Source organism: Ornithorhynchus anatinus, unplaced genomic scaffold (assembly GCF_004115215.2).
Source record: "Ornithorhynchus anatinus isolate Pmale09 unplaced genomic scaffold, mOrnAna1.pri.v4 scaffold_264_arrow_ctg1, whole genome shotgun sequence".
Taxonomy (NCBI): Eukaryota; Metazoa; Chordata; class Mammalia; order Monotremata; family Ornithorhynchidae; genus Ornithorhynchus; species Ornithorhynchus anatinus.
Window position 1 is genome coordinate 2,956,012 of NW_024396743.1, and position 14,766 is coordinate 2,970,777.

General features: G+C 62.8%; 1 protein-coding gene across 1 annotated transcript in view; it reads left to right on the forward strand.

Annotated features, from left to right (window-relative positions):
- Positions 1 to 14,766, forward strand: part of RPTOR (regulatory associated protein of MTOR complex 1) — a 217,933-nt gene that overhangs the window by 139,241 nt on the left and 63,926 nt on the right. The window contains exons 10-13 of the mRNA XM_029056955.2: positions 8,138 to 8,213; positions 10,000 to 10,101; positions 12,385 to 12,468; positions 13,271 to 13,381. Of these exons, the coding sequence (XP_028912788.1) occupies positions 8,138 to 8,213; positions 10,000 to 10,101; positions 12,385 to 12,468; positions 13,271 to 13,381 (373 nt within the window). The remainder of the gene's footprint in view (positions 1 to 8,137; positions 8,214 to 9,999; positions 10,102 to 12,384; positions 12,469 to 13,270; positions 13,382 to 14,766) is intronic.

A 14,766-nucleotide genomic window follows, 5' to 3' on the forward strand; every position in this document is an offset into this window, starting at 1 on the left:
GCGACTCGCCCGAGGTCACCCAGCGGACGAGCGGCCGCGTCACTCGGGTCCGTCCGATTCCCGGGCCCGGGCCCTGTCCAGCTCTCGGAGAGACAGTGTGGCCTAGTGGGTAGAGCCCGGGAGTCGGGAGGACCTGGGTTCTGATCCCAGCTCCGCCACCTGTCTGCCGCCTGACCTGGGGCGAGCCCCATCGCTTCTCTGCACCTCGGTTCCCTCGTCTGTAGACCGGGGATTAAGAGCGTGAGCCCCAGGTGGGACCGGGATCAACCCCTCCGTACCCCAGCGCTTAGAACGGGGGCTCGGCGCTTAGTAAGCGCCCGCCAGGTACCGCAGCGACTGTCATTGATATCATCCACCGGGTCACGCCGCTCCTCGGCCCTCGAGCCAGTTCCCTTGCTAAGGATTCCGCCTCCCGTCTCGCCGTCTCCGGTACTTCGGGTGTTAGGGCCTCGTGGAATGGAAGGGCGTCGTTCGCGTTCTCTCCCCTCCGCCCCGCCCCGCTGGACAGCTCGGAAGCCCCGGGGATGAACGCCTCTTCTCCTGCTGAGACGTCTACGTCTTTTCGCCCCGCCACCTTGCGTAGCCGTGTGCGCCGTGCCCGACTGGCAGCCGGTTCCCCGTGGGGGCCGGCGGAACTTGCAAGTGGCCGCGGCTGAGCGGCCGAGAGCACGATGATGATGACAGTGATGGCGTTGGCCGAGCGTCCGCCGCGCGCCGGGCGCGGTGCCGAGGGCTGGGGTGGATCCCAGCGGATCGGCCTGGCCGCCGTCCCCGGCCCCCGCGAGGCTCAGTCTCAATCCCCATTTGACGGGTGAGGCCCAGAGATGGGAAGCGACTTGCCCGGGGTCCCCCGGGGCCGAGAGCGCCGGTCGGGGTGGAGGCGCGAGGGGATCCCCGGCGGACTTCCGACAGCCGCCCGCCGGGAGTGGGCCGTCGGGTGACGGTCTTGTCGCAGTGGGCCCCCTTCCTTCGGCAGCCGTCCGCCCGGCGTGGCCTAGCGGAAGGAGCCTGGGGCAGAGTTCCAGCTCTCCCTCTCGTCATTGGGAAGCAGCGTGGCTCAGTGGAAAGAGCCTGGGCTTCGGAGTCACGGGTTCGACTCCCGGCTCTGCCGCTCGTCGGCCGTGTGACTGCGGGCGAGTCGGTTCACTTCCCTGGGCCTCGGTTACCTCATCTGTGAAACGGGGATTAACCGTGAGCCTCACGTGGGGCGACCCGATTACCCCGTATCCGCCCCGGCGCTTGGGACAGTGCTCTGCACATAGTAAGCGCTAAACAGATACCAACATTATTATTATTATTATTCATCTGCTGTGGGACCTAGGGCGGGTCGCTTCACTCCCCGGACCAAAGTTTCCTCAGCTGTAAAACGGGGAGCCGTCCGTCCCCTGGCCTCTCAGCTCCATCTGGGCAAGGAACACGAAGCTCGTTGGGGAACGTCTCCGTTTGTCGTGTTATCGGACTCTCCCGAGCGCTCGGTCCGGTGCCCTGCACACGGTCAGCGCTCAGTAAGCCCAGTTGAATGACTCCGTTACAGTGCGCTCTCCCAAGTGCTCGGCGAAGTGCTCTGCACACAGGTCAGCGCCCAGTAAGCACGATTGGTTGATGGATCGATTCTCCCTCCCTCTTAGACTGTGGTCCCTCAGGAGGAGCAGGGACCGCGTCAGACGCGGTCCTCCGCCCCAGCGTTTGGCACGTGCTTAGCCCATCGTCCGGGGAGGGCAGTCATTTTGGCCCACGGGCATTTAGCCTCGCTCCGCAGTCGTCGCGCTTAGCTCCTGGCCGACCCCAGACCGTCCGGAGACCCCGAGGTCGGTCCCGGGGCTGACCCCTTAGGGGATGAGTCATGGGACTTTTTAGGCGCCTGGTAGGGGTCAGGCGGTGTCGTAAGCGCCGGGATCGCAAGCTCGATGAATAGCGATGACCGACGGATGGAAGGGTTCCCTCCCAGCCTGAAAGGAGTCGATCCCGGGGGTGGGGCCGGAGGGAACGGCCGGCTTTAGCGCCGATCCCGGAATCCCTCGTTGGGTGGGCCGCCCCACGCCCTCCTCCACCCGAGTCCCCCCGGGGGTTTTGACTCTCGGGAAAGATGGGGGCCGAGCCGCCGTCGTGGCCGCGTCGATTTTCGTCGAGCCCCTTTTGAGAAGACCGGAGGGAGGTGCAGGCTTTCGTCTTCCCCTCAGATTTGGGCGAGGCCTCCCCGGTCACCGGCTGAAAGGCCCAAGATGGGGGCCTGGGGAAGGGTCGTAGCTACTGCCCGTCCAGACTCGGTTTTTTTTTTTTTTCCTTCCCTTCCTCTCGACGCCACCACGTTTGAACTCTCGTCCCAAACCCCTCAGGTTAAGAGCTTCTCTTCTAATAATAACAGTAGTAATCGTGGGATTTGTTAAACACTTTACTACGTGCCAGGCGCGGTACTAAGCGCCGGAGTGGGTAAACCGGTCGGGTTGGGCACGATCCCTGTCCCACGTGGGGCTCACGGTCTCGATCTCCGTTTTCCCGATGAGGGAGCTGAGGGCTAGAAAAGTGAAGTGGCCTGCCCAAGGGCACCCAGCAGACAGGTGGCGGAGCCGGGATGAGACCTCAGGTCCTCCTGACTCCCGGGCCCGGGCTCTAGGCCGCACCTTTTCTCCTTTTGGCTAAACTGGAGAGTTTCATCGCAGTGATCGCCTTGGCGGCCGCCTCAACCGAAAGGAACCGGTCCTTCTCCGCGGTGCCGAATGTCCCTTTTGTCAGCAAGAGGGATTCAGCCGTTGAGCACGTGGGCGGCGTTCACTGCCTGTTCGGCGAAGCAGTTCGGGTACCTTCTCGATTTACCTCTTAATCATGTCGGCAGCCCGGTGTGGTGGAGAAAGGGCAGGCCCGTAGCTGAGGTGACACAGTCAGGGGCAGACCGAGCTTATTACATTTCGGACGCCCCGCACGCGGTGAGCGCTCAATAAATACGATCGATCGATCGATTTTGATAAATGGGAAACAGTCCGGGGGGGGGACGGGGGACGGTCGGGGGGGGGTCCCCGTTCTTCACCTTCAGTGGTTCCACTGACTTTCCTCGGTCGTTCCGCCGTTGTTCGGACTCCCTCTTTTAGTTTTTTTTTTAATAACGGTATTTATTGAGCGTTCGCCGTGTGCCAGGCTTCTACTCGGGGCCGGGGTAGATACAAGCTAAGGGGCCTGGATTGAGTCCGTGTCCCCTTAAGGGGCTCACCGTCGCGTTACAGAGGAGGGAACCGAGGCCCAGTGAAGTGACTCGCCTGACGTTCCGATCGACTCTCCTCGGTTGTTTCACCGTCATTCAGACACTCCTTGTTACAAGTTTTTTTTTTAGCGGTATCTGTTATGCGCTTACCGTGTGCCAGGCCCTGAACTGAAAGCTGAGAACGATATAAGCTAGTCGAGGTAGACCTGGACCAAGTCCCACACGGGGCTAGTCTTCGTCGCCATTCTCCCGCTGAGGGAACTGAGCATCAGGGAAGTGAAGTGACTCGCCCAGTGTTTCGACGGACACTCCTCGGCCGTCTCGCCGTCGCCGGGACCCGGCATTAAAGCTTAGCGGAGGGTGTCTCCCTCTCCTTTCCGATTCTGCTCCTCTCCTGTAGAACCAAAATGGTCTCGCAGCGTGGGATTCGTGCAACTCGGGGACGTAGCCTGTGTGCGTGAGGAGGGGAGGCTGTCGGACGCTGCTCCGTGATCCGATGTGTCGGTCCTTACTCCGCACTTGCAGATGGTCAGAGAGAGGGAGCGGCTTCATCTCGGGGTCTCGCATCCGTCGAAAAGCGCAGGCGTCTTCTGAGGAGACGGGTCGACTGGGAGGCAGAAAGGAAGTTCTCCCTGTAGCCTCGACACCCTGGGCTGGACCGTAAGCCCGTTTCCGGCAGGGAACGGGACCGCCACCTCTGTTGAGTCGTCCCCTCCCAAGCGCTCGGTCCAGTGCCCTGCACCCGGCAAGCGCTCGGGAAGTACCACCGATGGTTCGGCCACCTGGATTCGGGTCCCAGGCGGCCCCTCGGGTGTGAATCCGGTGAGAGTCCGGTAGCCACCGAAGGCCTTCGGTCACGCCCGTCCGTCCGAACGGGATCGACTCGTGGAGCGGCCTCGGCCCACGCGGGCGAGACCCCGGAGACCGAGCGCCGTCCCGGAGCCGGAGAGGGTTTGAGGAAATCATCCCCTCCTGCCCCCGCCCTGAGGCGGCTGAAGGTTCTGAACCAGTCGGGACAGATGGTTGCCTCTTTTTAAAGATCTCCCCCATCCTCCCGCGGGAGCCCGGCCCGGCGTTTTACACCTCTAAAGGCAAGAGATTCTCCCGTATGTCGAACCAGTCTCTCCTCCTGCCCCCTCTTCCCACGTCCCTCTTCCCCGAGGGGAGCGCAGTCGGCGTCGGAGGGGGCGGAAGCCAACGGGCGGCCGCGGGTGCCGCCGGAAGGGGACGGGCGGAGGAGTCCGGAGGGACGGGATCCCGCGGGTCGGGAGGGGTGAACCTGGGCGGAGTGAAGGGCGGGGCCTGACTCTAACCGTTGACCCTGTGGCTTAGCTTACCCTTAGCCACAGGCCTAGCTCTAGACCTGTCCCTAACCCTAGCCGTAGGCCAACTCTAGACTTAATCCTTACCCCGGACTATCACCCGAACCCTCGGCCTTGCCACAGTCCTAGCCCAGACCTACCCTTAACCCTCGCCCCATCCCTACCCCCCCCCCCCCATCCTGATCCTAAATATCACCTTAACTCTAGTCTTAGGCCTGACTCTAGACCTACCCCCTCCCCCTTCCTTAAGTAGCTTCCCTTCCCCGTCCTTCTACGTACCAAGGGAGCGCAGCCGGGCCCCGACTCCGTGGCCCGGGCGTCAGAGAAGCAGCGTGGCCCAGTGGCAAGAGCCCGGGCTTGGGAGTCAGCGACCGTGGGTCCGTATCCCGGCTCTGCCCCTTGTCAGCTGCGTGACTGCGGGCGAGTCACTTAACTTCCCCGGCCCTCGGTGACCTCGTCTGTAAAATGGGGATCAAGACCGTGAGCCTCGCGTGGGATTATCCTGGCTCTCCCCCAGCGCTTAGAACAGCGCTCTGCCCATAGTAAGCGCTTAAGAAATACCGACATTGAGTCGGAAGGACCTGAGTTTTCATCGCGGCTCCACCCCTCGAGTGCTGGGTGACCCCGGACAAGTCACTTCCCTTCTCCGGGCCTCGCTTCCCTCATCTGGAAAAGAGGGACGAAGACTGGGAGCCCAACCTGATCAGTTTGAATCTACTCCCGCGCTTAGAACGGTGCTGGTCGCATAGTAAGCGCTAAAACGGAATGCCGCGATTAATTATAGGACGTGCACTGATTCTGTGGTATCGTCCTCTCCCGAGCGCTCAGTACGGTGCTCTGCACCGTATAAGCCTTCGGTAAATACCACCGATGAATCGACTGACCGATTCCTTTCGAGGCATTTGAAGCCGTTGATTTGTGGGCACACATTTCTTAGCGAAACCTCCCTGCCCTGGAGAATCAGCGTGTCGCAGCGGAATGAGCCCGGGCCCGGGAGTCAGGGCACCCGGGCCTCCAACCCCGACTCCTCCACTGGCCTTCCGGACAAGTCACTTCACTCGTCTGGCCCTCGACTTCCTCTTCTCTAAAACGAGAGTCGATACCCGCTCTCTCTCTCTTTTTTTTTTTTTTTTTAAAAAAAATAAGGGCTTACTACTGGCTAGGCACCGTACCGAGCGCTGGAGTGGACGCTGATCAGGTTGGACACCATCCGTGTCTCACGTGGGGCTCACGATCTCCATCCCCATTTTATAGATGCGTGAACTGAGGCCCGCTGAGGTGCCCTCCCCGAGGTCGCACGGCAGACAAGCGGCAGAGCCCCGGTCCTTCTAACTCCCAGGCCCGCGCTCCGTCCACCAGACCGCGCCGCTTCTCTCCTTCCTCCTTAGACTGGGAGCCCCTCTCGGGACAAGGACCGTGCCCGATCCGATCGTCTCTGACCTCCCCCCACGCTCGGTACAGCGCGTGTGGTACCTAGGAAGCGCTTGCCCGAAGCCATCGTTAACTCACCGTGTTCTCCGTGGCCACATCTGACCTCCGGGCCCTCCTCACTCTCCGCCTCTCAGACCCAGAACCCCCTCGGGAGCCGGGCGGGCTTGGGAGTGAGTGTTGGCGGACTCGTCCCTGTGCTCGGGCCCCCCTGGAAACCGTTCGTAGTGGTAGAGTGGGAGGTCGAGAGAATCACGTTCCCAGAAACCGCCCTCTCAGGCGCCCCGCGTCCAGGCAGGTGACTAACCGAACCGCGTGGGACAGATGGCCGACTATTTTTAGGGGATAGAGACTCCTCAACCCTTCCCAGTAGGCTATTCCTGTGATTTTTTTTTTTTTCCCATCACGGCAAGCAGGATTTTCTTCCTCCCTTGCAACCCGAATCCCCCCCCCCCCCCCCCGCCGCCGGCTGAAATTGAAAATCCATTTCGTACCGTCCCCGGGCATTGAACTAAGCCCCGGGGAGGATCCGAGCAAACGGGGGGTTGGACGTAGTCCCCGTCCCACGTGGGGCTCGCGGTCTCAAACCCCATTTTGCGGATGAGGGAACTGAGGCCCAGAGAAATGAGGTGACTCGCCCACGGTCACCTAGCAGACAGGTGGGGGGACTGGGACGAGAATCCGGGTTCTTGCGACTCCCAGGTCCGGGATCTTTCCGGTAGCCCACGCTGTTTCCCACTTGCGGGATGGGGATCATCCTACCCCTGCACCGACTCGAGCTGGGGGACAGCGGCTCCCCCTCCAGTTGCACCCGAACCGTAAAATGGAAACCCGGGTTCTAACCGAGTGGCCCGAGTCGAACCCGAGCCCTTCCCGCTCCCGAACAGACAGCGGCCCGGCCCCGACTTCCTCGCTGACTCAAGAACTCGAAAGGCACAATACCATAAATACCCGACACTTTCCCAAAATACAGCCGGTGTCCCGCCGGGCAGCTTCCCGCAACGTGGTCCCCAGAAGTGGCCGCGAGGAAGCGGTGGCACGGCGTCTGGCTCGGCGTCCCGACCTTACAGGGGAGTCGGCGGCCACGGAGCGCGGTCGGGAGAGAAACGGGAAGCAGCGTGGCCGAGCGGATGGAGCCCGGACCCCGGCTCTGCCGCTTGCCCGGCCTGTGTCACTTGGCTTCTCGGGCTTCCGGTTTCCTCGTCCGTAAAATGGGAACTCAACACCGTTTCTTCCTCCTGCTGAGATTAACTTGTGTCCCCCCGGGGCTTGGTACGGCGCTTAGCTTGCGGTAAGCGCTTCACAGGTAGCGTCATCGGATGCCCCCGCGGCAGGAACGCAATCGCCTCTCTATCTCGGGACCCACCTCTAAGACCGAGTCAACGGGGTAGATCCTTGCATTTGTGCGTAATAACTATAGTGAGATAATAACAACTGTGGTATTCGTTAAGCGCCCACCGTGCCCCAAGTGCTGTACAGAGCGCCAGGGTAGAGGCAAGATAATCAGGTTGGAGACAGTCCCTGTCCCACTTGGGGCTCACAGTCCTAACTCCCGTTTTCCAGATGAGGGAACTGAGGCCCAGAGAAGTGAAGTGACCGGCCTAGACTAGACTCATTCGTTCATTCATTCAGTAGTATCTATCGGGCGCTTACTGTGTGCAGAGCACTGTACTGAGCGACTCGACTAGAAGCGGCGTGGCTTAGTGGGAAGAGCCCGGGCTCGGGTGTCAGAGGACGTGGGTTCTAATCCCGGCTCCGCCACTCATCCTCTGTGTGGCCGGGCAAGTCGCTTGGCTTCTCTGGGCCTCGGTGACCCCGTCTGTAAAATGGGGATGAAGACTGTGAGCCCCACGTGGGACGACCTGATAACCTTGTTTCTCTCCCAGCGTTTAGAACGATGTTTGGCACATCGTAGGTGCTTAAGAAGTGCTGTCACCCACTGTTGTCGTTATTGCCCAGGGTCACACAGCAGACAGGGAGGGGAGCTGGGATTGGAACCCGGGTCCCTCTGACTGCCAGGCCCCGGTTCTCCTCGCGAGGCCTCGCTCTCTGCGACCGACCTTCAGCGGGAGTCGTTCTCGTTTCTGCCGGCAGGTTCTCCTCGCCGAGGGCCGGCCGACGGCCGAAGCTCCGGGCGTGTTGAGGGACGATAATTCCGCTTCTGTTCTCTCCCTGTCCCTCCCTTTGGCAGGCAAGCCTGGGACCTGGCCGTTGATATCTGTCTCTCCCAGCTCCCCACCATTATCGAGGAGGGAACCGCGTTTAGGGTAAGTCCCTTCAAGTCGTCGATTCGGGTTGACGTGCCTTTGGGGTCCGGGGCTGTGGGCCGGTGCCCCGCCCCGGAATAATCGGTCGATGGGTGGTATTTATGGAGTGCTTACCGGGTGCGCAGCACTGGACTGAGTGCTTGGGAGAGTCCAATACAGCGCGGTCGGTAGACGCGTCCCCTGCCCGCGACGAGCTCGCAGCCTAGACGTAACCGAGGTAAGCGGGCCTGGGAGTCGGAAGGCTCTGCCTCCTGTCTGCTGTGGGACTTGGAGAAGTCACTCCACTGCTCTGGGCCTCAGTTCCCTCACCTGGAAGCTGGGATCGAAGGCCGGGTGCCCCGTGGGGGACGGGGACGGCGTCCAACCTATTTTGTCTGTGTCCCGACGCTTAGCGCGGTGCCCGGCACGTAGAAGGCGCTTCACGAGAACCACAGTCATCACTGGCGGCGGCGACGTTACGGACGCCGTTTGCCGTCAGCCGAGCGGAGGGTCTCGGGGTGTCTTGTCCAAGCTTGCTCTCCTCCCCCAGACGCAGCCCCCCCCCCCCCCCCCAAGCCCCTCCCCGTCGGCAAAGGATTCCCCGCTCCCTTTCCCTCATCCTCCCCGCGGCCCCCAGGACCCTCCAGCTTTCCCCCCGGGGGGGGGGGGCTCCGACAGGAAGGGCCAAAGCAACAACTGGAAGCTCTCTCACGGTGGAAAACCACTTAACGAAAGTGGTTCTGGGAAGCCATCAGCGACCTTCTCCCAGTTAGGTGAAAAGCATCGTGAGGGGAGATTTCCCGGCCCCCCCCCCCCCCGCCCACAATCTTTCATTCTGCACTAATGGTCCGCCGCACGTGATTCCCGTCTCGATCCCTCTATTCAGGCCATTCCAACAGAGGCCCCTTAATCCCTGAATCGCCAACGAGTCGTGCGGAGCCTGTGTCTGGCGATGGGGTTTTTTTTTGGCGCGTGTGCCCCCGGGAAGGGGTCGCGCGGGGCCGGGGGCGGTCTCTTCCAGAGGATTTCGTTCGTCGTCGACCGTAAGGCATCCCTGGGGGGGGTCGGATCGCGTCGGCTTCTAGGCCGTGAGGCAGCGCCGGAACGCCCCTTGTCCCAGACGATAAGGTTGGTAGACGAGAGGATGATGATAAATGGTCTGGTACTTGCCGAGCGCCTGCTACGTGCCGAGCAGTGTTCTGAGCGCCGGGGTGGATAGGAGGCAGTCAGGTTGGACCCAGTCCCTCTCCCACCTAGGGCTCACACTCTTAGTCCCCATTTTACGGATGAGGTAACCGAGGCCAGAGAAGCGAAGCGACTTGCCCGGGGTCCCGCGGCGGAGCCGGGATCGGAACCCGTGACCTTCCGACCTCCAGGCCCGTGCCCTATCCGCTGGGCCACGCTGCCTCTCACCCAAGAAGCTGACGGTGTACGGCGTGCAGAGCGCTGCTGACCCGAGCACTTGGGAGAGTTCAGTAGAGTGAGCGGACACGGTCCCTGCCCTCAAAGAGTTTACCCTGCATTGTCGGTCAGTAATTTGTATTTAACGAGCGCGGGCCACTGTACCGAGTGGTTGGGAGAGGGCAGTAGGACGGCTGTTGCACGGGACGAACCCGCCCGGGAGGATCCAGTGGAGTTCTGTGGACGTGATGCCCTGCCCTCGAGGAGCTTCCGGCCTGGCGGGTCGCCCGGATCGGTCGGGGGGCAGAGAGGCGTTAGAGCGACATCCCGCCCGGCCCCCGGGGCTCCGGCCCCCGGGGGAGCCGGAGGCCGCCCGGACTGGAGCGTGGGCCCCGTCTCTCCACAGCACAGCCCGTTCTTCGCCGAGCAGTTGACGGCCTTCCAGGTGTGGCTCACCATGGGCGTGGAGAACCGGAACCCGCCCGAACAGCTCCCCATTGTGCTGCAGGTGACGGAGGGACCGCCGGACCCACCCGGGGGCGGGCGGCGGGGAACCGAGGGAGGAAGGGAGAGGGAGGGAGCGGGAGAGAGGGAGGGAGGGAGACGGGGAGAGGGAGAGGGAGGGAGGGAGAGCGAGGGAAGGAGGAAGAGAGGGAGAGGGAGGGAGGCAGAGGATGAGGGAGGGAGAAAGGAAGGGAGAGAGAGAGAGAGACGGCGCAGCCCTGGGCCAGGCTGTGGCCCACTTGGTCCCACTGGGGTCTGGCGGGAATGACTTCGTGTGGCTACGGGCTCCCGGAAGAGGGGAGGAAGCGGCGGGATGGCGGGGGGAGAAAGAGAGAGAGAGCGAAAGGGACTGTTGTGTTTTAATTGCCCGTGTGTATGCGCGTTGCCTGGTGATCACCTCGCCGTGTGTTTGTGCGGCTTGGCGATTACCCTGCCGCGCGTTTGGCCTTTTGGCTGTGGTTTCTGTTTTTTAGTGGTATTAAGCGCTTACTGCGCGCCGGGCACCGTCCCGAGCGCCGGGGTAGCTGCTGGTGGTCCGGTCGGACTCGGTCCCCGTCCCGCCCGGGGCTCGCAGTCCTCATCCCCGTTTGCCAGGCGAGGGAATCGAGGCCCAGAGAAGTCAGGGATCGGGACCCCGGGCCTTCCGACCGGCGGGCCTCGGCTCTAACCTCTAGGTCACGCCGCTTCTACGGAGCGTGTTGATTGCCTCGCCGTGTGTGTGGGTTGCCTGTCGTTCGCCTCGCTGTATGTGTGTTGCCTGCGGATCGCCTTGCTTTGTGCGCGCGCGCGTGTGTGTGTGTGTGTGTGTGTTGCCTGCTGATCGCCCTGCCCCGGGCCAGATGGCATTTGGGTAAATAAATCGCACAGACTCCTTCAGGAGTAATTGGAGCCCTTGGTGTGTGTATATTCCTGAAAGGACCTTCCCGATAAAGGCCCCGAGTTGCACCCCACCTCCCCAATTAAATACCAATCAAGGGCCTGGCGCGTTAGACTGCTCAACGGCTTTGGATTCCGGCCCCGGCTCTCCTCCTCCTCCTCCTCCTCCTCCTCCTCCTCCTCCCCCTCCTCCCTCTTCTTCCTCCTCCCACCACCAGTTAGCTGGAAGCCGCCAGTGCACCGCTACGCATAAGCAGCCTGCCTCGAGGCGGCCTGCGGGCTCGTGGGCCTTCTCCCCCGCTTTCCCGGGGAGTGGGCGGGTGCCCCGCCCTGCCCCTCGGTGCGGCGACCGGTGGGGCAGAGGAGACCCCGACCTCACCGACCTGAGGGAGGCAGACCAACCCCCCCCCCCCCCCCGCCGGTAGCCATTCCGCTTCTCTCTTGGCCAGAGGGTCCGGGCAGCGGGGGCGGAGGACTTGGCTGGGTGGGAAGCGGGGCAGCGGGTCGGGGTCACGAGGGACCCTTTTGGGGGGAGGGTGACTGGCATGGAGAGAGTCTCCCTTCCGAGGTCGGGAAGCCTCTTCAGAACGTTGCCTTGGAGACCTGGAATTGGGTCTAGGGCCGGTCCATTCCTCTGCCTCCGGGTGGGGACCCCATTTCCACCAGGCTGAAAAGGACTACATGGGGTCTCTCCACGTTTTGCTGGGCTGGTGGGGCATCTTCATTTTTCTCAGACGCTGGTTCTCTCCCCTCAGTAGAAATCACACGCGCACGCGCGCCCTGCCACGGTGTCCGTTGAGCGCAGTCCGAGGCGCTGGAGAACGTCCCCCGCAAGTTAGAGACACTGTCCCCCCCGGCCCGCAGCGCCTTAGGCGCTTTCCCCCGTATCGGGTCGCCCGGCTGAACCTGGTCGGGGCTTGGGGGGGCGGCCCTGCTGTCCCGAGTGGGGGAATCTGTGCGTTTGACTGGAAGAGCCATTGGGTCGCCGTTTTGATTCTCTCGGCTGCTCCTCCCGACTGCAGGTCTTGGACGGCACTGGGGCGGGGAGGAGGGAAAGGAGAGAGCGACGTCGAGGAGAAACCTCAGTGAGTCGATCCGTGATATTTATTGAGCGCTTACTGGGTCCAGAGCACCGGACTGAGCACTTGGGAGAGTCCATCGATCAGTCGATCGTGTTTATCGAGCGCCTGCTCTGCGCAGAGCGCTGCACCAAGCGCTCGGAGACTCCAGTGTAACAGTGAGCAGGCACGTTCCCTGCCCGCAACGAGCTTACGGCCTAGAAGGAGTTTGAGAGTTCAAAATAGTAGTCGACGGGTGCGGTTTCTGCCCCCGAAGGGCTTGAGGTCTCCGGGGGAGGAAGCGTGCGTGCTACCGGGCGTTGACCTCCCGTCTTGCCTCTCTCTTTCCTCAGGTGCTGCTAAGCCAAGTGCATCGACTGCGAGCCCTCGACCTCCTGGGGAGGTTTTTAGACTTGGGTCCCTGGGCAGTGAGCCTGGTGGGTATCTGGGGTCTCGGGACGTAGGAAACGGGGGTCGGGGGCGGTCGGGAGGGAGAACAGCTGTCGAATCCCCGTTTTACCGAAGAGGAGACTGAACGGGAAGTGAGGTGACTGGCCCAAGGTCAACGCAGCCAGAATGCGCTTACCGTGCGCCAAGCACCGTACTAAGCTGCCGGGGTGGATACAAGCAGATCGGGAGGGGCGAGGCCCTTGTCCCACGTGGGCCTCACGGTCTCGATCGCTGTCTTACGGAGGAGGGGCCTGAGGCCCGGGAAGTGAAGTGGCGGGCCCCAGGAGGAACGAGGCAGGGGTAGGATCAGAACTCAGGTCCTCTGACTCCCAGGCCCCTACTTGAAGCACTAGGCAGCGCCGCCTCCCATTCCTCCACCGTACGAGCCGGCCTCCGAGCCCTGTCGCTTCGCGCCGCACGGAGGCCCCAGAAGGGGGACGTTCAAGCGTGTTCGCGTCCGCTGGACGGGGGAACCGGAGGGCGGGAATATCCCGGTGTCAGGTGGTGGAACGAGGGCAGTCCGGGCGGGCCGTCCTGGCCCGCGCCTGAGGCCGGAGGGCACCGCCCAAGCTGGGTTCCCGAGGCATTTAATTCCGCATCTGGGCGGACGGGGCCGGCGGGGCGGGACGCAGGCAGAGCCGAGCGGGAAACCTCGGCCGCGCCCTCTCGGCTCACCCCGCGTCTCCCGTCGGCGCCGAGGCCGGCGTGGGCTCCGCAGGCCGGGATGGAGCCGCTCTGCCCGCCCCCGCCCCCGGCCAGCGCGCCCATCGGTCTCCCCTCCTCTTCCAGGCCCTGTCGGTCGGGATTTTCCCGTACGTGCTGAAACTGCTGCAGAGCTCGGCTCGAGAGCTCAGGCCCCTGCTGGTCTTCATCTGGGCCAAAATCCTCGCCGTGGACAGCGTGAGTATCCAGGGCTGGCCCTCGGCTCGGCCCGTCTATCACCGCGCCTTCTCTCTTTAAGTTGCACGGGGCCGCGCCGCTCCTAAACCAGGCCGGGCACCTGTGGATGCGGGAGACGGCTCCCTGCCGTGAGGATTTCTGTCATATTTTCTGATGGTACTTGTGAAGTGCTTACTCTGTCCCAGGCGTTGGTTCGTTCGTTCATTCGTTCGATCGGTCGTGTTTATTGAGCGCTTACTGTGTGCAGAGCACTGTACTAAGCACTCGGGAGCGTACAGTGCGACAGTAAACGGCGACACTCCCCGCCCACAACAAGCGTACTAAACGTCGGGTCGTGTACAGGGTAGATCAGTTTGGGCACGGTCATTCCTTCAGCCGCATTCATCGAGCGCTTACTGGGTGCAGAGCACTGTACCAGGCGCTCGGGAGAGGACACTAGAACGATAAACAGGCACCTTCCCCGCCCACAGCAAGCTGACAGTCTAGAGGGGGAGACAGGCGTTAACGTAATTAGAAAGAATGACAGATACGGGCACGGGAGCAATCCATGGAGCGAGTCGGGGGATGCCGAAGGGCGTGAGAGAAGAGGAAAAGAGGGCTTAGTCGGGGAAGGCCTCCTGGTGGAGGTGGGTCTTCAGTAAGGCTTTGAAGACGGGGGAGTGTCCCCGTTCCGCGTGGGGCCCGCGGTCCCGGAGGGAGGACTGGGATTTTAATTCCCCTTGTTCAGATGAGGAAACTGAGTCCCAGAGAGGTGAAGTGACTAGCCCCAGTTTTCACAGCAGATGAGTGCCGGAGCCGGCATTGGAACCCGGGTCCTCCGACCGCCCCCCGCCCCCCCCCCCCCCCCCCCCACCTCTCCGACCGACTCGGTTTGCCGACGGTGAAGCCCCGTTGCGTCGTTTGACAGATCTGCCCCCTCCCCGTCGCGGTCGTTCCCTCTCGTCCTTGTGGAGACGGGTGGTCACGTTGGACGGTTCCCATGACGATCAGACCCACGTCACCTTAATAATCGGGGCGTGCCGAGCGCCATCAGCACGTCGTCCTCCCTCCCCTGGGACGGGAAGGCCCCGGAGCGAGTAGAGTGTTCGTAGCCGTGACTCATCGGACCCGTCGGTCACGACTCGGGAGAGAGATCCCGAGAAGCAGCGCGGCCTCGTGGCTGCAGCCCGGGCCTGGGAGTCGGAGGACCCGGGATCTCATCCCGGCTCTGCCCCTCGTCTGCCGGGTGACTCCGGGCAAGTCGCTTCACTACTCCGGGCCCCGGTTCCCTCGGCTGGGAAATGGGGATCGAGGCCGTGAGCCCCGCGGGACGTGAACCGTGTCCAATCCGACTAGTTCCTCTAGGCCGCGAGCCCGTCCGTGGGCGGCGATCGTCTCTACCCGTT